This window comes from Corythoichthys intestinalis, chromosome 12 (assembly GCF_030265065.1).
Source record: "Corythoichthys intestinalis isolate RoL2023-P3 chromosome 12, ASM3026506v1, whole genome shotgun sequence".
Taxonomy (NCBI): domain Eukaryota; kingdom Metazoa; phylum Chordata; class Actinopteri; order Syngnathiformes; family Syngnathidae; genus Corythoichthys; species Corythoichthys intestinalis.
In genome coordinates this window covers 31780899-31803666 of record NC_080406.1, presented here as the reverse complement: position 1 = coordinate 31803666, position 22768 = coordinate 31780899, and the positions used below count along the sequence as shown (strand labels likewise).

At 37.2% G+C, this 22768-nt stretch overlaps 1 protein-coding gene across 18 annotated transcripts in view; it reads left to right on the top strand.

The window, feature by feature from the left end:
* The window catches only part of neb (nebulin), a 106266-nt gene that overhangs the window by 68093 nt on the left and 15405 nt on the right, over nucleotides 1-22768 (top strand). For 6 of the 18 annotated variants that reach the window (XR_009066279.1, XM_057851876.1, XM_057851878.1 and 3 more), the window contains 11 exons: nucleotides 3110-3223; nucleotides 3301-3405; nucleotides 9204-9308; nucleotides 9486-9590; nucleotides 10459-10569; nucleotides 15242-15352; nucleotides 16562-16675; nucleotides 20668-20772; nucleotides 20849-20953; nucleotides 21476-21580; nucleotides 22262-22354. Coding sequence is in view for 17 of the 18 variants with exons in the window: in XM_057851876.1 (XP_057707859.1) it covers nucleotides 3110-3223; nucleotides 3301-3405; nucleotides 9204-9308; nucleotides 9486-9590; nucleotides 10459-10569; nucleotides 15242-15352; nucleotides 16562-16675; nucleotides 20668-20772; nucleotides 20849-20953; nucleotides 21476-21580; nucleotides 22262-22354 (1173 nt within the window). In the remaining variant the exon portion in view is untranslated. The remainder of the gene's footprint in view (nucleotides 1-3109; nucleotides 3224-3300; nucleotides 3406-9203; nucleotides 9309-9485; nucleotides 9591-10458; nucleotides 10570-15241; nucleotides 15353-16561; nucleotides 16676-20667; nucleotides 20773-20848; nucleotides 20954-21475; nucleotides 21581-22261; nucleotides 22355-22768) is intronic. The other 12 variants (XM_057851888.1, XM_057851886.1, XM_057851883.1 and 9 more) reach the window with 8 other exon arrangements.

The window sequence follows — 22768 nt, the reverse complement described above, 5'->3', positions numbered from 1 at the left end:
TCGTGTGGCCACTCGATTCCGACCACCCACGTCTCGGTGGTTCTTCCATTTATTTATTTTTTCGATCGCCGACCTTGCCATTTGGCAGTCACAATAATAATTTCTTGACGAGACTTCGACGCTCTTCGATGATACTCCCGTCGGCTTGGTGCATTTTTGCGTGTAGAAAATAATGTTTGATTCTATTCTACAATGGCGGTGTTTTCGCCCGGAAACAACAGTCTGAACGGACCAATCACAGTCCGTTTTCGCTACGTCAACGCGTCTACGCGACGCGAAGGTTAGAAAAATCGAGAGGTGCGCGTCAGGCTACGGCGTAGGGTCGTAACTCGATTCTTCCTTGACGGCGTAGGTCTGACGCGGAAGTATAACTCGGCCTTTAGGCATATACACGTCTCCATGAGCAGCGACATAAAATTTTTTTTTAAAAAAGTCAAAGTCATTCCCTAATAAAATCCTGGTTATTATTTTTATACAAGTATATCAAAACTAGAAATTTTTCAAATTTTACGCTGGATGCACAAAATAATCACCAAATGCAGAGATAATCACCTATGTTTTCAGGATCAGTAGCAATTTTTAACATATCATATTTTTCACATCGTTTTTGCCCAAAATAGCAACTTCATTTTTTTTTTTAACTCAGTAAAAGTTTTCAACAGCTAATAAATAGCTCAATTTTCACATCAGAAACTTAATACTTGAGGAAAGCATGCGGAATCATCTTAATTTTACTCAACAAAAGCAAAATTTCCATTTTATATATATTGTATATATATATGTGTATATAGTATATTTATATACAATCACAATCTATTTCGGTTGAATTCCGCTATTTTGTAAAGATACAAAGTCCAACATGGCGGCAGTCACAAAACAAAGAACTTTTTAAGTTGAAAATTCTTGTAAATAAATGTTTAAATCGGGGAATTTCTATAGATATGAACGTAAACAGTCTAGATTCTTGGTTAAAAGCAAAAAAACGGGCAGTTATCGTTTCTTTTATTTAAATATTTCTAGCAAAAGTTACGGCATTGTGTAATCCAACATGGCTGCCCCCATGAAACAAAGAGCTTTTTAAGTTGAAAATTCTTGTAAATAAATGCTTAAATCGCGGAATTTCTATAGATATGAATGTAACACAGTCTAGATTCTTTGTTAAAAACAAAAAATGGGCAGTTATCATTCATTTTATGTAAATAATTTCAAGCCAGAGTTACACTAATTTTATCCATTAATTTTTTTCACGTTTCAAAGTGCATGCATGGTCCTATTTAATATAATAATTATCTTGAATCCTCAACCAAATCACTCCTAATCATCTTAATTCTCTTAATTTTACTCAAAAAAAGCAAAATTTGCATTTTTCTATATACAATCACAACTTCTTTAAGTTAAATTCCGCTATTGTGTAGAGATACAAAATCCAACATGGCAGCCTTCGCAAGAAGTTTTTTAAGTTGATAATTCCTGTAAATGAATGCTTAAATCGTGGAATTTCTATGGGTATGAACATAAAACAGTCTAGAATCTAAAAAAAAAAACGGGCAGCTATCGTTCATTTTATCTAATAATTTCAAGCAAAAGTTACAGTATTGTGTATTCCAACATGGCAGCAGTCATGAAACAAACAGCTTTTTAAGTTGAAAATTCTTCAGAATTTCTACAGATATGAATGTAAAACACTCTAGACCAGACATTGCCAAAGTCCGGCCCGGGGGCCAAATGCGGCCCGTGGTCAAATTTCATCCCGCCCCCAGCCTCTGTCATAAAATCAATAAAGTCTGGCCCACACACAGACTTAATAAATTGGTCAGCGGTACTGTTACCAGCATTTGAAGTATCTTACACACTAAATGCTGCTCCTCATTTACCCACTAAAAGGCAGCAGCACTCTAAGCAACATTACCCCGTGTGACCCTTTACTCCCAATTTTCTAAACTGGCGAAAAAAAAAAAAAAAAGTTGGTTGCGACGCCCGACGCTTCAAGGATAGGTGGAAATTGGACTATTTCTTCACTAAAATACGCAACAACTGTTGCCTCATTTGCAAAGAGACAGTCTCTGTTTTTAAAGAGTTCAATGTGAGGCGATATTACCAAACAAGACACACTGACATGTACGACAAGATTACAGGGAAGATACATAGCGAGAAATTGAAGCAACTTGAAGCAAGTTTAATTTCACAGGATTTCGCAAGAGTCTGAGAGTCGAAAGAGAATGCCACAAAGGCTAGTTGTGAGATTGTTGAATTTATTAATTAAAAGAAATAATAAAGCAAATGTTACACACAGAATGGCTTGTTAAAATTTGCTTAAATATATTGTCCTACATAAAGGACGTCAGCTAAGGTCGGCCCCCCACATTTTTACCACACCAAATCTGGCCCCCTTTGCAAAAAGTTTGGACACCCCTGCTCTAGACTCTTGGTTAAAAGCAAAAAAAACAGGCAGTTATCATTCATTTTACGTAAATATTTAAAGCTAAAGTTAAGCTAATTTTTTCTATTCATTTCATTGTATTCACAACGTTACAAGGTGCACGCATGGTGCTATTTAATATAACAATTATCTTGAATCCTCGACCAAATCACTCTTGAGACACTCCTCCCTGCTTGTATGCAGTAAAACCTTCGTCCTACTTCCACCTAAAGCTGGCATTAGAAAGCAGCATGTGTTTGAGTTTATCACATTGAAAGCCAACTCAACGTTCTGCGTGGTCGGCCCCATACGGGAAGGCGTGGCGCAATGTCTGTGGGAGCTGTCTTGTCAACTGATGGTGGAGTCTATGAACTATATTAACGATAATAACAATACAATTTTAAAGGCTAACACTAACCGTTTGAAACATTACCATGATTTATTGGCACAACTTTTTGTTCTGAGACGTGTCCAATAAAAGCCAAAATGATTCGCTTGAGGACTGCAAATTTTTCTTATGGTACTACCTTTCGCTTTCATATATACAGTATGTTTGTTATATATGAGGTTCATGTGGATTCTTCGAACACTTGGGAGTGTTTCACCCTCAAAATGAATTACAAAGTCTGTGGCTCATGATTTGTAGCTGATCTGATTCCCTGACTGTTTTCTGCTTTGACTCCCAACTAGCTGAAGTACAAGGAGAAGTTTGACAAGGAAATGAAGGGAAAGAGACCGCAATATGACCTAAAGGAGAGTAAGGTTTACAAGACATACAAGGATGCCCACACGCTGGCTAGTGAGGTGAGTACCCTCCAAAGCAACTATTATGTCACTAAATGGAGACTCTTCCAGGTGGAATGGTGTGGTTTTTGTTGTAGGTGAAGTACAAGAGTGACCTGAAGAAGCTCCACAAGCCTGTGACCGACATGGCTGAGTCTCTGTCTATGCAGCACGGCCTGAGCACTAGCAAGCTGTCCAGTGACGTAAGACATCGTTGTTAACCCATTTCATTTCACCATCTGCTGACAGGAAGACACATGTGGCCACTTCCTGTATAACACTCCGTAGCATCCTTCCATACCTTAAACTCTTTGACTTCATCTGGTAGTGATCCATACCTCACTCATCTCCCACTTTTAGTACAACTAGTACTTCCTCTCTTTAACCTGGGAATTCTTATTTTTATTTTTTTTTAAACCTCATTATTCTTCATGTAACTGAAAACATCAGATTTTTTTAACCAAGCATTTCATCCATCTAATAGGCAATATACAGTATATATATATATATATATATATATATATATATATATATATATATGTATATGTGTGTGTATACATATTCATATGTATATGGGGTTTCTTTGTTTTCCCAACATTTTTTTCTCAATATAATTGGCTAGATTGTTTTTGTTTTTAATTTAACTTAGAAAATTAATATATATACTGTATATACAGTGCCTTGCAAAAGTATTCGGCCCCCTTGAACCTTGCAACCTTTCGCCACATTTCAGGCTTCAAACATAAAGATATAAAATTTTAATTTTTTGTCAAGAATCAACAACAAGTAGGACACAATCGTGAAGTGGAACAAAATTTATTGGATAATTTAAACTTTTATAACAAATAAAAAACTGAAAAGTGGGGCGGGCAATATTATTCGGCCCCCTTGCGTTAATACTTTGTAGCGCCACCTTTTGCTCCAATTACAGCTGCAAGTCGCTTGGGGTATGTTTCTATCAGTTTTGCACATCGAGAGACTGACATTCTCGCCCATTCTTCCTTGCAAAACAGCTCGAGCTCAGTGAGGTTGGATGGAGAGTGTTTGTGAACAGCAGTCTTCAGCTCTTTCCACAGATTCTCGATTGGATTCAGGTCTGGACTTTGACTTGGCCATTCTAACACCTGGATACGTTTATTTTTGAACCATTCCATTGTAGATTTGGCTTTATGTTTTGGATCATTGTCCTGTTGGAAGATAAATCTCCGTCCCAGTCTCAGGTCTTGTGCAGATACCAACAGGTTTTCTTCCAGAATTTTCCTGTATTTGGCTGCATCCATCTTCCCGTCAATTTTCACCATCTTCCCTGTCCCTGCTGAAGAAAAGCAGGCCCAAACCATGATGCTGCCACCACCATGTTTGACAGTGGGCATGGTGTGTTCAGGGTGATTAGCTGTGTTGCTTGTACGCCAAACATCGTTTTGCATTGTGGCCAAAAAGTTCAATTTTGGTTTCATCTGACCAGAGCATCTTCTTCCACATGTTTGGTGTGTCTCCCAGGTGGCTTGTGGCAAACTTTAAACGAGACTTTTTATGGATATCTTTGAGAAATGGCTTTCTTCTTGCCACTCTTCCATAAAGGCCAGATTTGTGCAGTGTACGACTGATTGTTGTCCTATGGACAGACTCTCCCACCTCAGCTGTAGATCTCTGCAGTTCATCCAGAGTGATCATGGGCCTCTTGGCTGCATCTCTGATCAGTTTTCTCCTTGTTTGAGAAGAAAGTTTGGAAGGACGGCCGGGTCTTGGTAGATTTGCAGTGGTCTGATGCTCCTTCCATTTCAATATGATGGCTTGTACAGTGCTCCTTGAGATGTTTAAAGCTTGGGAAATCTTTTTGTATCCAAATCCGGCTTTAAACTTCTCCACAACAGTATCTCGGACCTGCCTGGTGTGTTTCTTGGTTTTCATAATGCTCTCTGCACTTTAAACAGAACCCTGAGACTATCACAGAGCAGGTGCATTTATACGGAGACTTGATTACACACAAGTGGATTCTATTTATCATCATCGGTCATTTAGGACAACATTGGATCATTCAGAGATCCTCACTGAATTTCTGGAGTGAGTTTGCTGCACTGAAAGTAAAGGGGCCGAATAATATTGCACGCCCCACTTTTCAGTATTTTATTTGTTAAAAAAGTTTAAATTATCCAATAAATGTTGTTCCACTTCACGATTGTGTCCCACTTGTTGTTGATTCTTGACAAAAAAATTAAATTTCATATCTTTATGTTTGAAGCCTGAAATGTGGCGAAAGGTCGCAAGATTCAAGGGGGCCGAATACTTTTGCAAGGCACTATATATATATATATATATATATATATATATATATATATATATATATGTATATATATATATATATATATATATGTGTGTGTGTAATTTTACTTTTATGTAGGAATCGATGTGTATAGTATTTATTACTTAATGTATCATCAGCAGAAATGTCTTTGTGTAATTCGAATTTTATCTGCGGACAAATTTTGAACTAAATTCTCAAACACTTTTACTTGGTTGTCACAAATTACTTTTACACAAACATTTACAGTAGACATTTAACATTCTTTAGTTTTTATTTATCATTTTAATTATTAGGGGTTTTTTTTGTTTTTTTGTTTTTTCTGTAAAATTGTCATAAGTGACTATAATTCAGTTACAGGTATTCCAGTTTTCTCATATTTCTATTAAAAAAAAAACAAAAAAAAACTTTAAATCACAACTGGAATCATTTTTAAACAAAATATTTATCCATAATGTATTTTTTATACTAATTGAGAGAAATCTATTAATTGTATATGTTATTTTTTATTTTCACGTCTTAATCTGATTTCACAAGTATAATCATTCCATTAAATTCCATATTATTCTAATTGGCAAAAACAGGCACATTTTTTTTTTAATTAATTAAATAATACCGTATTGGCCCGAATATAAGACAGCCCTGATTATAAGGTGACCCCCTCTTTTTCAAGACTCAAGTTTGAAAAAAGACTTTTTGAACACCAAATTAATATTTATAGAGAAAATAATTACAGTACATCCGAAACAAATGATTATAACAATATATTTGAGAGAAAAAGCATGTTATTTTGCCTCATTCAAATCTTAATATCTGAACATTTAAATATGTAAACTCAAGTGCAATCACATTCGTAAATGAATGGCTTCTGGTTTTTGAAATGTAAATAAATCAGTCAATTGTGATAAAACAACAACATTGCAATAAATGCATTATCCATCAAACTGAAGTCTAACTGTAACTGTAGTCTTGAAACAAATCTGAATAAGGAAAAACATTGCAATAAAATAATGCAAACTGGTTAAACTAAAAAGAGTAGCTGAGATCTGTCTTGACAGAACATCGCTTCAGTGGTATCTGGCACCATCTAGTGTCGTGAATGGGGAGAGTAGCTGAGATCTGTCATGACAGAACATCGCTTCAGTGATATCTGGCGGCATCTAGCGTCCTGAATGGGTATAATGTCTAGACCGCGAATATAAGACGACCCCCTCTTTTTCAGTGTTATTTCAATGTAAAAAAACACCGTCTTATATTCGGGCCAATATGGTAATAGCCAGAGGTGGGTAGAATGGCCAAAAATTTGGCTAAAGTAGCGTTACTTCCAAATAATATTACTGAAGTAAAAGTAGTCATCCAAACAATGTACTCAAGTACAATTAAAAAAGTATTTTGACAGAATAACACTCAAGTAATGAGTAACATTGTCAGTAACTGCTTAGGCTGTTTGATTATTTTCTAAATAATGTTTTTTTTTTTCTCAGCACAAAGTTATCTATATGAACTGTTATTATTAAACTGTGCAATAACCTTTTACATAACCACTTGAGGAAAAAGAAATACAAACAAATCAATGAATTCTGGCGAAACCCCCCCCCCCAAAAACTACAGAAATGAAGCATTAATTGTCCTATGAGCATGATTGCCCTATCGTGAAGACAACATATTTCGTATTATAAAACTAAAAGGATCAGATCTCTGGTTTTCCATTGTCAATCGGTGCCCAATAAAATCTGGGAGAGAGATTAAAATCTGCGTTTTTGAGTCATGTTAATGGCTGCACTCTGTGTCAAATACTTAAATTTTTGCAGTGCTTTAAGGGCGCCATGTGATTGAACAGATCGGTGTGATCATAGAACAAGCTTGAGTCTGATTGGTATAATGGACTCATGTGATTATTGTTGAGATGTCTCATTGGTGAAACTGGTAGAGCCACTGTTGGCGTCTCTGGCAAGTAAAAAAGTAAATATCTAATATGTAGATTAACTCAGTCACTCCCAGCCATTTTCACCGGTGCAACCCCCTTCGCTCCTGGCCGTTTTACTGGATTTTGACTGATCTTGCAAGGCTCAAAGAAAATTATGTTCTATTGCTATATGAACATGGAACCCACCAAAAGAAAGATTAGAGTCTCTTCTATCAGCAGGAAAAAAAGTTAGTTCATACCTTTTTTTCATTCTTTAGAAGTCAGCATTAGAAAATAGCTTAGTTTGAGCAATTTTCCAATTTCTGATGAAAAAATAGAGAAATTGAGCTTTTTGTAAAAGCATACATTTCAAACATAACGACTTTAACACAGCTATTTTTTGCTTTAGTTACATCCCAAACATCTGAATAATGTTTTCCTTCTACAAAATAACAAACAACAAGACAAAAAGAGCTTTTGGTAGCAAAGTAACGATTTATTTACACATAACTAAACTATTGAACTGAGAGATGACGCTGTTGTGGCCGCGACAGCCGGGGTAAACTTTTCCCTCATCGCCGCCTGTCTCATCAAGATGGATTTTTTTGTCTTTCTTTTGTGGTGACCACTGCCTCGTGGCAGAGTTCGCCTGAGGAACTTGTGTTCCTGAGGGGGGAACTGGTTTGGCCGTGCGCGTTTCCGGCTGAATCGTGGGACACTGGAGGGTGCGGGGGACGCGAGCGGCTGAGCACGGCGGAGCGGGCTCTGCTCGGCGACCAGCACGGACTCAACGGCATCGTCCGCTGCACTGGTGGTAAATGGTGTTATATGGTGTTATACTTGTACAGCACTTTTCCATCTTTCAAGGTGCTCAAAGCGCTTTAGACTACAGTGCCATCTACCCACTGGTGACGTAGCACCAGGAGCAATGTGGGGTATCAGTATCTTGCTCAAGGATACTTAGGCGAGTTCATCAGGGCAGTAAATCGAACCCACATCCTCTGGGTTGGGGGACAACTACTCTACCACTGAGCCACGCCACCCACAACGCTGGTGGTCCTGGTCGTTCTGCTCGGTCATCCAGTGCATGACATCCCGGGCGTCCTCCTGGTTGTTCTGCTCAGTCGTCCGCCGCCTGGCATCCTGGACGTCCATTCGGTCGTCTTCCGCCGGCGCCCTGGCTGTGCGGCCCGGCCGTTCGTTTCGTTGAATCGGGTTGCGGGTCTTACCAAATGCGCTACTGGCTTCCAGTGGCCAGTTTTATTGCTTTAGAATTGTTTTTCAGCATTGTGCTTTGGAGTAAGTCCCATCAGAACCTAGAGATTTCTCTTGTGAAAAAAAATGTGAAAGACGTATAAATACGTCTTTGGGACACTGAAACAATTAAAAATAGAACGTATTTATATGTTTTTGGGAGCAAATGAGTTAAAGAGGAAAAATGGAACAACTAGTGTAGCCCAGAAGTAGTGGAGTAAGAATAGCGTTTCTTCTCCACAAACGTACTCAAATAAAAGTAAAAAGTATGGCTGTGTAAAACTACTCTTAGAAGTACATTTTTATCAAAAAGTTACTCAAGTAAATGTAACAGAGTAAATGTAACGCGTTACTACCCACCTCTGATAATAGTTCATGTATTTATAACTCTGTAACTCAAATCATGTCTTTTTAATCCATTTCAATGGTGTGAACATTTTCATTTGACATCACTAAGACCCTGCTCAGCCTTGGACTGAAACATTGGTTAGTGGTAGAATTGCTGCTTTTGCTTCTTTTTGACGGGCGTTGCGCTGTAGTACTGCTACAAGAGGAAGTTTGAGGAGAGTAGGGGTCACTACCACGTGATTCCTGACACACCCGAGCAGCTCCATCACAAGGAGGCTTCGGAACTCCAGAGCATAGTAAGTCCGACCCCATAAAAACAACCTTGGAAAAACCTCAGACCTCGTCAGACATATTTTTGGGGTGTCTACTTTGTCATGAAATGTAACCCAAGTGACATATTGAGGACAAGCTGTTTTACTCAGCACTGTGTTTATTTGATTCCACTGTTTGTGACCGAAAATTGATGTGAACAGGTGAAGTACAAGGAGAAGTACGAGAAGGAGAGAGGCAGGGCCATGCTGGACTTTGAGACGCCAACATACGTGACGGCCAAGGAGGCACAGCACATGCAGAGCCAGGTAAGCCTATTTGTTACGTGTGACACGTAATCCAATTGTAATGTGCTCTGGGTGAAGATAGAGCAGTGAAGAAGATGTGACGTTATGTGAGGATCTTGTTTGTTTGTCTGTGGTTTTTTAACTGGTTTTGTTCTACAGTCTGTAGAGCTTGTGGACTTTTGAAATTTTCACTTTTTATCTTTTATGTAATAGGGATAAAATAAAATATATAGTTTAGTGTTTTTAAATCCAATTCTTCAGAATAAGGTCATGAGTCTTATTTTTAATTATTTTATTTTTAATGTAGTTGACAATTTTAGTTTGATCCAATTTACTTGACATATGTCATATTTCAGTATATTTCAGTAAGTTAAATGGTAAGAATTTTCTCAAATATCATATTGTGCTTTATTTATTTAATAAGTATTGGTATTTTAATGTAATCCATAGTAATATTATGATTTTTAATTATTTTTAGTATTGTATTTTTCAGTTTTTACTTTTCATTTTTAAGTTTTAATCTACTTGCTAACAAAGTTCCTTCATTTTTTTAACCCAATCTGTATTTTTTTTAATTTTTTATATCATTTCATTATACCTAAAAATTTTCCTCAAATTTTAAAAATCCTTTTTTATCTAATTTCCAGAAATATATGGTTTAGCTGCCAGCCGAAAACATAATTAATGTAAATGATTTAGTTGTTGTCCAATTATTCGAAATGGCGGTATTATTCAGGTTGGAAAGGAAAGCATGATCAAATGATTATAACCAACAGGACAAATTATTATAACAGACGCACACAAGGCACACACAGACACCATCAAAGTGTCATGATGTATGTATGTGACGTGCGTGTGTGTGTGCTCCTGTCTTGTTTGCGGCCACTAGAAAGACTATAAGAAGGATTTTGAGGAGACCATGAGGGGCAAGAACCTCTCGGGCTTGGAAGTCACGCCCGCCATGATACATGTCAGACATGCCACCAAAATAGCCAGTGAGGTAACCACAGGACCACTTGAACCCCCTTTAAAACACCCTCCAGTACTCCTACCTTCATCTCACCCTATTCCCTTTTTAATCATACTAGCTTACGACTCCACTACTTTTTTTCCCCTCATCACCTTTTTGTGAATGAATCCACATTACACACACTAAATACAAAATGCTAACGAAATACCACTAAAGGTATTCATTTGCTGGTAAAGATAAATGGATTTAAAAGCAGAGTGTGTAAATGCTGAGCTCAGAACGACAAGTTAACATGATGCCGTAACATAATTACCCAAAAAGTATTATTTCATCCATTTACATGGCATTAGAGCGTCTTTCTATTTACTCAACTTTTAGATTTTATGGTTGTGTCAAAATGAATAACTTAGAAGCAGGATTTTTTCTTTACAGTAATTTAGCCTACATTTCGAACATTTTCAGTTTATACAAATATAAACTAAAAACAGGACTGTTTTGTATGTTTACATTGACGGTTCTCTAAGTGGCAATGTAAAAATTTGATAAAAAGTGGCGTTTTTGACGTCATTGAGTAAACATTAAAAATTTAATATTAACATTGTTGACTTAACATCGTGTTTTATTGTGCGTTTACGCTCCATTTAGTAATGTTAAAAAATGCATAGATTAGACATGACAACATTTTTTAACCCAACAATTGAGCCTAAAATTCTAACATTTCAGGCTACGTTTACACATAGACTGCACTATCAGTTGACGGGACACGGGGCTCGGGGCCGATCCGTAGGGGGCCTATTTTCAAAAACTTAAAATTCAACTATTTCAAAACCAAAGCCGATAGCGACCTAAAGCCAAAACGATCAGCTCCCTTAGGCATATATGAGTCTCCATGAGCACCGACATAAAAAAATTCAAAGTCCTTCTCTAATAAAATCCCGATTATTTTTTTATACAAGTATAACAAAACTTAAAATGGCTATGAAATTCTAATATATTACGCTAGATGCACAAAAATCACCAAATGCACAGATAATCACCTATGCTTTCAAGGTCAATAGCAATTTTTAGCACATCATAAAAGTTTTTGCCCAAAATAGTTTTCAACAGCTAATAAATCACTCAATTTTCACATCAGAAACTTAATACTTGTGGAAAGCATGCAGAATCATCTTAATTTTACTCAACAAAAGCAAAATTAGCATTTTTCTATATACAATCGCAACTTCTTTAGGTTAAATTCCACTGTTGTGTAGAGATACAAATCTAACTTGGCGGCCGTCGCAAAAAAAGAGCTTTTTAAGTCTATAATTCTTGTAAATAAATCCTTAAATCGCAGAATGTCTATAAGTTTGAACGTAAAACAGTCTAGATTCTAAAAAAAACGGGCAGCTATCGTTCATTTTACGTAAATATTTCAAGCAAAAGTTACAGTATTGTGTAATCCAACATGGCGGCCGTCACAAAACAAAGAGCTTTTTAAAGTTGAAAATTCTTGTAAATAAGTGCTTAGATCACGGAATTTCTTCAGATATGAACGTAAAACACTCGAGACTAGAGCTGCAGCTATCGATTGTTTTAGTAGTCGATTAATCGATGAACTAGTTAGTTAGTTCAAATAATCGTGTTATGGGATAAGGAACATAAAAAATTAAAATACCTGAGCTGGGCCTCAAACGGTATATATATATATATATATTTTTTTTTTTTTAATGAGGATCTATGTACAACAAAAGAACAATTGGCTAACTTACTTAGCAAACGTCCGCTAGCTTAAATGCTATAAAATGCTAACTTTTTTTTTTTTACAATGTTCTTAACAAATGGTTCGGATACATATTCCCAGAAAAAAAAAACAGCCAAATATACCTATAAACTATATTAAGAATGCATTGTAAAAAACATTAGCTCAAACAAAAAATTTGCTTATGTTGGTCTTAACAGGGAGCAGCCATATTCAGCCATGTGAAATGAGGCAGACTAGAGAGCAGTGTATCCACCCAAATCAATAATGCAAACACTTTCAAAATAAACCATTACAACGCCACTTTAATTAAACGAATACTCGAAGCAGCAAAATTGAATTCGAATGATTTTTTTCTAATCGAATACTCGAGTTAATCGATTAATCGTTGCAGCACTACTCTAGACTCTTGGTTAAAATAAAAAAATCGGGCGGTTATCATTCATTTTTCGTAAATATTTCAAGCTTAAGTTAGGCCAATTTTTTTCTATTCATTTCATTGTATCCAGAATGTTTCAAAGTGCATGCTTGGTGCGAAAAATGTAATAATTACCTTGAATCCTCGACCAAATCACTCTTGAGACACTCTCCCTCCTGCTTGTTTGCAGTAAAAGCTTTGTCCTATTTCCACTTAAATCCGGCATTAGAACGCAGGATGTGTTTGAGTTTATCACAGCGAAAGCCAACTCAACTTCTGCCTGGGTCAGGCCCCTTACGGGAAGGTGTGGCGCAATGTCTGTGGAAGCTGTCTTGTCAACTTATGGTGGAGTCTATGTGCAAATATAAACTGAAATTTCAGTTGATTTGTATGTTCACATTGACGTTTTTGTAAAGTGGCAACGTAAAAATTTTGTAAAAAGTGGCATTTTGGATGTCATTAAGTAAACATTAAAAATTCAACATTAACATTGTTGACTTAACATCGTGTTTTATAGTGCGTCTATACTCCGCTTAGTAATATTAGAATTCATTGATTAGACATGGAAACTTTTTTTAACCCAACAATTGAGACTAAAATTCTCACATTTTCAGGCTACGTTTACACTAGGATGGATAATGGCCTTAAACATGTAATTAGACTGTACGGCAAGTGGGCTACACTAATGAACCTCTTGTCCAGAGATTTTATAACAATGGGTAGTGGTAATGTAGTGTAGGGGTAGAAGTAGTGCCATTTCATAAACTACGGACCTGCCGTCTGGTATAGCCGTGGTATTCGTATAATAATTAGAAACAAAGGAAGTGACATCTCGAAGCACACCATTGCCACTTTTTTGCGGTACTGTAAACAATGGAGGCGAATGGTACAGACACGGCTTCCCTGTTCGTCCTTTACAACTGAAAGAGCTTGTAAATTTTACGCTTGAATATGTCCGTAGAAGAACAATGCTGAAAAATTAGGGCTGTCAAACGATTAAAACTTTTAATCGAGTTAATTACAGCTTAAAAATTAATTAATCGTAATTAATCGCAATTCAAACCATCTCTAAAATATGCCATATTTTTCTGTAAATTATTGTTGGAATGGAAAGATAAGATACTAAGACGGATATATACATTCAACATACGGTACATAAGTACTTTATTTGTTTATTATAACAATAAATCAACAAGATGGCATTAACATTATTAACATTCTGTTAAAGCGATCCATGGATAGAAAGACTTGTAGCTCTTAAAAGATAAATGTTAGTACAAGTTCTAGAAATTTTATATTAAAACCCCTCTTAATGTTTTTGTTTTAATAAAATTTGTAAAATTTTCAATCAAAAAATAAACTAGTAGCCCGCCATTGTTGATGTCAATAATTACACAATTCTCATGGGTGCTGAAACCCATAAAATCAGTCGCACCAAGCGCCAGCAGGGGGCGACAAAACTAAAAAAAAACACAAGTAACAAGTGGCCCTTACACTGTGCTGTCATTTTAATCTGTTTGAGCAGGGCATGTGCGTTAATTGCGTCAAATATTTTAACGTGATTAATTTTAAAAAATTAATTACCGTCCGTTAACGCGATGATTTTGACAGCCCTATGAAAAATAATAAGCTTCTGGTTCAGAATTAGCCCCCGCGCGGACAATGACGGCTGTTCCTTTTTGCACATGCATATTCTGCACAAATGCAGGCACCCCGTTTAGCAGCGGGGCGTTTATAAACGCAAAAATGATCCATCTTAGTGTAGACGTAGCCTCAGTTTACGCAAATATAATTAACTAAAAGAGGACATTGTTTGGTATTTTCAATGTAATGGTTTTGTAATTTGACAACGTACAATTTGCAAAATGTGGCCTTTCTTAATGTCATTAAAAGAACATGTTGTAGATATTATTTACCCAGCACGATGTTTTTGTAGTAGGTGTAAACTTCATTTAGTATTTTGAAAATGAAAATAAATTAATAAAACTTGTCGTTTTTCCTTGGAGGGTGACAGTGCCAATGGCGCCAACTGGCATGGAAAACACATTAAATCATTTTCTGACATTTTTGGAAATTACAGATTTGATATATTTTCAAGCGTTATGCACTGCTGATTTAAATCTTTAAGTAAAAGGCAACAACTTTCCTTTTACCTTCAGCCTACGAACTGTTGTTCGTTTGTTTTTTGTTTGGTGTGTCTGTCCTTGTGTGTTATATTTGCATGTGACACCACAAAACGTTAATCGTACCTTGTTCCAGATTCTCTATGTCAACCTGCATCCACTTTCACTTTACAGCCGCATGCACTCTTGTTTGTATTATTGTAATGAAGTGAAAGTTCTTTCCATGCTGTCCAATTCATTATTGGTTCACTGTTTGTTACAAGGATTCTTTGCCAAAGTCACCGGTGTCTCCCAACCAAATTGGATTTGTGTTATTGGCTTAGACCTTTTGGGGGAAGCCTGGTGACTTTGTGCTGAACATTTGATTTTTGGTGCCTGGCCTGCCCTCCGCAGTCTCTCTGTTCTTCTTCCGTCCTGTAGAAAGAGTACAGGAAGGATCTAGAGGAGGGCGTGAAGGGTAAAGGGCTAACTGTGCTGGAGGAAACTCCCGAGCTTTTGAGAGCAAGGAATGCCACTCAAATCCTGTGCGAGGTACGACCCGCTGTCTGGCTGTCCGAACCGTTTAGCCACACTTCCCTGCAGCACTAAAACAAACAGGGAAGGCCCTTGTGTCCCTGCTTGATGACATCACTAACCGCTTCATCTATCATATCTATGAATTCCTCATTAATGATAATATATTTTAAACTTTGGGGGTCATGTTTAATAGCTTTTCACAAATTTATCAGAGGAAATATCTTAAATTAAAAGAATAAAATAAGGAACAAACATGCAAAGTCTACACAGAAGAGGCAAAGCCCAGATTTGAATTTAACAACCTCGACTAAAAGTCAAATATTAACAGGGTGATAGTCAATGAAAAATTATAACTGGGACGACAATAAAACTAAGGAAAAAATATGTGGTTTGCCAAGTATGTTCTAGGGTTTTTCAGCGTCATGATTACCGTAATATTTGTTTTTGCACGGATATGAGTTCCGACAAATAATGTCCTGGAGTTAATTCAGAAACAAAAACAGTTAGTGATTTGATAAATGGAAATGGAACAAATGTGATTTCATTTGGCTTGTTAAATACACTTTCATTTCAAGGATATCAGCAAAGAAAGACAATTGGTGCAAAAACTGAACCAAAAAATAATGAATTAGCACTCATGAATAGTAAAGTTCGCTATATATCCAGTAAAAATCACTACAGTATTAACAATTTTTTTAAGTATGAACAATTTTTTAGATGCTTTATTTTGACACATAGGATAATAACTTGGTGGAGGCATTAGACAAAACCTCATCTTTTTGTTACAAATTCAGTTCCTGAAATATTTAAAATATTTGAGGTGGAACAGACTTCTGGAGTAAATTCAGCTCTTCAAGCCAGATTAGTGTGTTAAATATTATATTTTACAACATTCCAAATAATCATGGGTCAATCACTAATTCTACCGTAACACACTTTCTTTCCCCCGATAACTTCTGTTTGTAATATTGATTTTTCCCTCCCCAGCTTGAACAGAAATGTCAATTTAGCATTGGTTAACTTATCAGCTGCCATTGACGTCATCACTGTCAATGGCAGCCAGTGAGTCAATCCAATTCAGCTAACTCACCAAGTGTTTTGGTTTTGCAGCCTTCCCCTGCTCAGTGTGAATGAGTTGAAAAAAAAATTCCTTGCTGGCCTCGGCCGCCATTGAGCAAAGCAGTTTAGTTTCTTCCCGTGTGACGTTATGTGTGACATTTGCAGAAAGAGTATAAGAAGTCGCTGGAGCAAGAGATTAAGGGCAAGGGACTGCTGGCATTGGCCACTGACACACCCGACTTCATGCGGGCGAGGAATGCCACCGATATCCTCAGTCAGGTCAGAATCGATCATAATTTCCATGGCTGTACATCAATGTATGCACTGGGATTGGAAGTATGTAATTATGATCATGTGCGATTAACACACTCAACACTCTTAAATTCCACCACGTGTCATTTTTAACAAAATGCAGGATAATCACTGTAAACACACACCACATGAGGATCCTTCACTCTGACTACACACCACAGAATAAATACTCTTAACACACCAAACTGAAGGACATAATCCACTTCACACCACAGGATAATCGCTCTGAATAAACACACAACATGAACATCTCTTTCAAACACCATACACACCACATGATGATCACTCTTAACTAAAGTTGTTAATAACTGCGTTAGAGTGTAACAGTGTTATTTTTTTTCAGTAGTGAGTAATCTAATTACCAAATTGGCCCGAATATAAGACGGCCCTGATTATAAGACGACCCCCTCTTTTTCAAAATTCAAGTTTGAAAAAATACTTTTTGTACACCAAATTAATTTTTATACAGAACACAATTACAGTACATATTCGGGTCAATAAGGTATTAGAGAGAAAAAGCCTTATTCAAATCTTAATATCGGAACATTTAAATAAGTGCAAGTGCAAAAAGTGCAATCACATTCGTAAATGAATGGCTTCTGGTTGTTGAAATGTAAATAAACCAATCTATTGTGATAAAACAACAAAATTGCAATAACTGCATTAACCATCAAAGTGAGGTCTAACTGTAATTGTAGTCTTGAAACAAATCTGAATAAGGAAAAACATTGCAATAAAATAATGCAAACTGGTTAAACTTGAGAGTAGCTGAGATCTGTCATGACTGAACATTACTCCTCAAGTTCAGCATTCGCTCAATTGATATCTGGCGCCATCTGGCGTTGTGAATGGGTATAATGTCTAGACCCCAAATATAAGACGACTCCCGCTTTTTCAGTCTTATTTCAATGCAAAAAACACCGTCTTACTTTCGGGCCAATACGGTAATTACTTTTCCCATCTTTGCAAAGCCTTTACCGTTACTGAGGATGTGAAGGGGAGCGTTACTATAATTTGGTTGAATGAATGCAAGTTGTCTGTTTTTATCACACGTCTGCCTGCCTGCCTACCTGCCTGCCTGAGCGAGCAGAGTGGTAGGGGGAGGAGGGAAGGGGTTAGTGACGCCGTTGCAAACACAATGATGATTGGCTAGGTGGTTCAGAGCATTAGCATAGCATTGGTGTTCTCATTAGCATTAGCATTTAGCGTGGCGAGTGTCACTTTAAACTCTCGGGCATCTTTACATACAGTTTGTGGCTACCAAGTGGGTACAATTAATTGAAAATAATGTACTATTTTCCTGCTGAGTGTGCATTGTCATCACCAAGTTGGTGTTGTCCTTGTAGACGCTACAATATTATAATATATAAATATTTTGTTTTATCACCAAAAATGGTTACTTGTCCTAAACCTTTCTTGAATGACGTATCCATAGGCGGATCTACTATTCAGGCGAAGTAGGCGATCGCTTTAGGCCCCCCAACCAGTAGGGAGCCCCCAACCAGTAGGGGGGCTCCAACCAGTTGCCCTTGCCCCAACGAGCAAGGGCTTGGGCCACCGGAGCCAGCAGCACCCCCAACTATTCGTCATGTATAATTATGTCACCATACCAAACAAAAAAATAACAAAACAAAAAAGAAAGCCATTTGAATGCTGCATTTATATTACCCCCACACACACGCACTACAATGGACTGTTCCACGACGACGGACTGAGTATCAGTCGCTTAGCTTCATTTAGCGCCGTTTAGCTTCGCTTAGCTCCGTTTAGCATTGCTTAGCTCCGCTTAGCTGTTCGTTAGCTTCACTTAGCTCTCCCGCGTTTTTCACGCCACTAAGATCGATATTTTTACAACTCACTTGCTACTTTTCACGTCGGCTATCGTTTATTTCGAACACATGAGCGAACGTGCTCTCCATGAGAGCCAAAGTGCTGTGAGTGAGTGAGAAGTTGAGAACAGGCCGCTAATGCCTCTTTTAACTTTGTTCTTCTTCTTCACACCGAACATAAAATACACGACAGCACACCCTGTGGTGAAACAATGCAGTACAGTTCCAATCAGTCATACAATAACACTCAACAGCTGGTTAACAGCATTTGCTAACGAAAAAAAATTAAATCTATTAGTGACACCACAAGCAATGACGATGATTGTTTTTTTACGGAGTGTAAAGCTTTTGGTTAGCGGTTTAGTGAACGTACAGTACCTCCGGTTAACATTTCAAAATAAAATCACGTCATGTTCGTCATATAAATAACGATTTCTGGAGTTAATCCCACATACTTCAGAATTAATAGTCTAATATGTTGAGTAAATACTACAGAATACAGATTCTACAATAAGAATAGCTTTCAAATGACACTCTTTATGACAAATATGATTGGCAATGAATAATAATAATTATTATACTACTATTATACATACAGTAGTAGTATACTATAATAATAATGCTAGATTTTTTTTTTAAGAATTGTTTTGAATAATATTGGAAAGGCAAAGTCATTGTTCTGAATCTGTTTACTTTCCATTCTTTTGCATTAGTAAATGCTATCAGCATTTAACCTCATTGTTTATTTGTGATTAATTATTGTTATCTACATGATTATTTATACTTTGTTAAAGAAAAATTATTCCAAAATGGTTTTGTGAATTAATAAGCCTCAACAAAAATTTCATTTGCTAAATTAGTAAAAAAAAAAAAAAAAAATTATTAGATTAGTCGACTAATCGTAAAAGGGGAATATTTGATGTTTAGGACAGCTCTAGTTTACCGGAACATATTTCCTTCACACCCTTCTCACCTTTTTAACCCCTGACCCAAGAAGAGGACTCCTGGATATTTTCGCCTTAGGCCCCAAAATTGCCAAGTCCGCCACTTACTGTAACTAATAACTTTTTCAAAGTGAGATTACCAACACTGCTTTTAACACACTACATACAAGACACGACTCTGAATATACTGTACACCACAGGATAATCGTTTTTAACACACCAAACTGCAGTATAATCGCTATTAACACTTTTCCTATGATGTTGAAAATGGTTTGACCACACAAAGGCAGATTCATGAGAATAACTTTGGATTGTGCTCAACCTTTACAATTGTTGTCCCTGAGCATTTCCCAATGAGATTTGGGAGGATGCCTAGCTTTTGCTTTTTCCAGATGACACATAGGCTAGGTTCATACCGCAGGTCTTAATGCACGAATCCGATTTTTTGGTGTTTTTCCGACTCGAGTGAGGCGTTAACTTGACGGTCTGAACGGGACAAGTTGCATAGAAGTGGACCATTTTGAATCCGATCTAGGTCGCTTTTGTCATCGTATGTGGTTTAAATCCGATCACACCGCCACATTTTTCCAGAATGTGGCGGCGGCCTGAACTCTCAAGTCTCCCAAATCGGAATTCATACAGCAATTACGTCATCAAAGAGCGAGAGCGGCACGCAAGATGGCAATGATTTAGCTGTTCATTAGAGTTAGCGCTTAGCTTTTACTACGTACGAGGCGGGCTTGACCACAGTCATAAAAAAATTTTTTTAAATACAATAATGAAAAGGATTAGCCTGATAATGGTTTCGAACTGTGTGCCAAATGAGCAATATTAAAGTATTGCTTGCACGGCCGAGTCGGGGCAAACTGACGCACACACATAAGGCTTTTATGTGTGCGTCATGCACGCACAGTGCAGTTATTTGTTTTGATGCTTCTGCAGATGCGGGTCAGTTTGCCTAGCGCGTGTCGGACTGCGAATTAGTGCGTATGCATAATACTTGAACGGGCTCAATGGACAAAGACAGTCTGGACGGGCATGCCAAAAAAAACAGATATTACAAAAAATCGGAATTGTGCATTAAGATCTGCAGCATAAACCAAGCCTAAGTTCTGCTCAGTTTTGTAATTTCTCGATTTATAGTTGTCACTCCGCCACAACTGATTTCTACTTTTGCATCCATCAGACCAAGTACAAGCACACGGCCGAGATGGACCGAGCCAGCTACACCACCGTGATCGACACTCCGGACATCATTCACGCTCAGCAGATGAAGACCATTGTCAGCCAGGTAGATTGTCCACCACCTGACCCACCTGGGTCTCGTAGGGCTCATGTGTAAAACCAGAATGTGCTCATCCCAACAGAAAAAGTACAAGGAAGAGGCGGAGAAGACCATGTCCCACTATGTCCCAGTTCTGGACACACCTGAGATGCAAAGAGTTCGTGAGAATCAGAAGAACTTCAGCACTGTAAGTACAACTCCAGTCAATCTGGATTTTGGGGACCCTCGAGGGTCAGTACAATTGTTTGCTACTAATTATACATGAAGTTTTTATTTGGTGTGTGTTTTTTCGAACAAACATTTTTGGTGCGGTGCATTCTGAGTTTTTTATCATGTGAAAAGGATTTTTTGACAAAATGCATCTTCATGTTATTTTTTTCCCCTTGTTTTTTAGGGGTAAAATTTTATTGTAACTTGAAAATGTTCTTTGTTTCATTTTTCAATGAAGTTAAATTCGTTGAATTCTTATGTTATTTTTTAATTGATGTTAGGATTATGAGAAGATTTTCTCCTCTATCAGAGGTTCCTTGCACCCAATACATTTGAAACTCCTGGGTTTGTTAGACGTACCTCGTCCTCATAATGGTCTGCCTGATTTCATCGTAATCATTAATCTATATAAATACTTGTTATTTATATGAGACATAATGATAATTGTTACACTGGGTCTTTTGCCATTTTCTTTTAATTGTGTGTTTTCTCCCTGTAGCTTCAGTACCAGACTGACCTAAAACACATCATAAAGGGAAAAGGTTCTGCTGTAATCACGCCTGAAATTCTTCGCGTTAAAGAAAATACAAAGAATTTCAGCTTGGTATTTACTCCATAATACATCTTTTAACACCAACTTTTAACACAATTTTTCTTATCCGGTCATCATCTTTAACCAGACCCTAATCCGACCATCCTTGTGGAGTTTTTTTTCTTCAAATAATGACATCATCGTGTTAGCAATGTAACGCCGCTAACCCTTGGCTATTCTTGCCATAGTTTTTATATTAGCTGGTTTGACGTCATTGCGTGTGGTGATGGTTTTAACGTAGTGGTACTTTGACTTACGAGTTCAGGTCGTTCTGTGACTACGTTTGTAAGTATCAGTGCTTCCGCTAGTCATTATTCAATTCTTGCCAGTAATCTGTTCGAGCCGTCATCTAAATACTGCCGTTTTTATCGGACGGATTACATGTTTTATTTTCTTGCCAGACTTAATTGTATTGTGTAAAACATTATAAAACCAAAAACAAATTAGAATCGACAACAAATGAGTATCTGAAACCCAGCTCGTAGCTGGAAAAACTTGTAAATCAAGGTACCACTGTACATTTATATGTTTATCTATAGAAGTCCTCATGTGCAAGGTAAGTCCTTGGAAATTGTACCAAATGCACCAACGAATGCTTGGAGATCTCAAATTCACTCGAGTTTACCGCTAAGTAACTATGGATCACACAATTTATTGCTTTTGCTTTCACTTCCCATCCAACCATGAAAAAAGATTCAGTACAAAGAGGATTTGGGAGGAGGAACATCTTTGCCAGAAACCCCTGAGATGGAGAGGGTTAAACGAAACCAGAAGAACTTTAGCACGGTACTATGAAGCTAGTCCTTCATTGAGCCATCCCTCCATATTCCCCTGGAAATATGAAATGTTTACAATTCCCTTGACTTTCATTTTAATCTTGATCTCCCTAAACTTGGGTTTCCCTAAACTTAAGTTTTCTCCATTAACAGTGTTTGTTAATTTGTTTATGGAATTCCCCACAGATAGTTCCGTTAACTTGTGAAAACCAGTTGCCTAGTCAGGTCAACGATCTCAGGCTTTGTAACAATTCTAGCAGTGGTTTTGCTAAATATGGGCAGATTTTGGCGATTTTGGACAGGGTGTTCATTTGGGTAGTTGGCTGTTCAAAGTCCTTTGGATGTTGGCTTTCAAACTCTTGTCAACTGTCTAAGTCAAACAGTAAAAAGACATTTTCATCCATTTTGGATTCCGTCTGTTCAG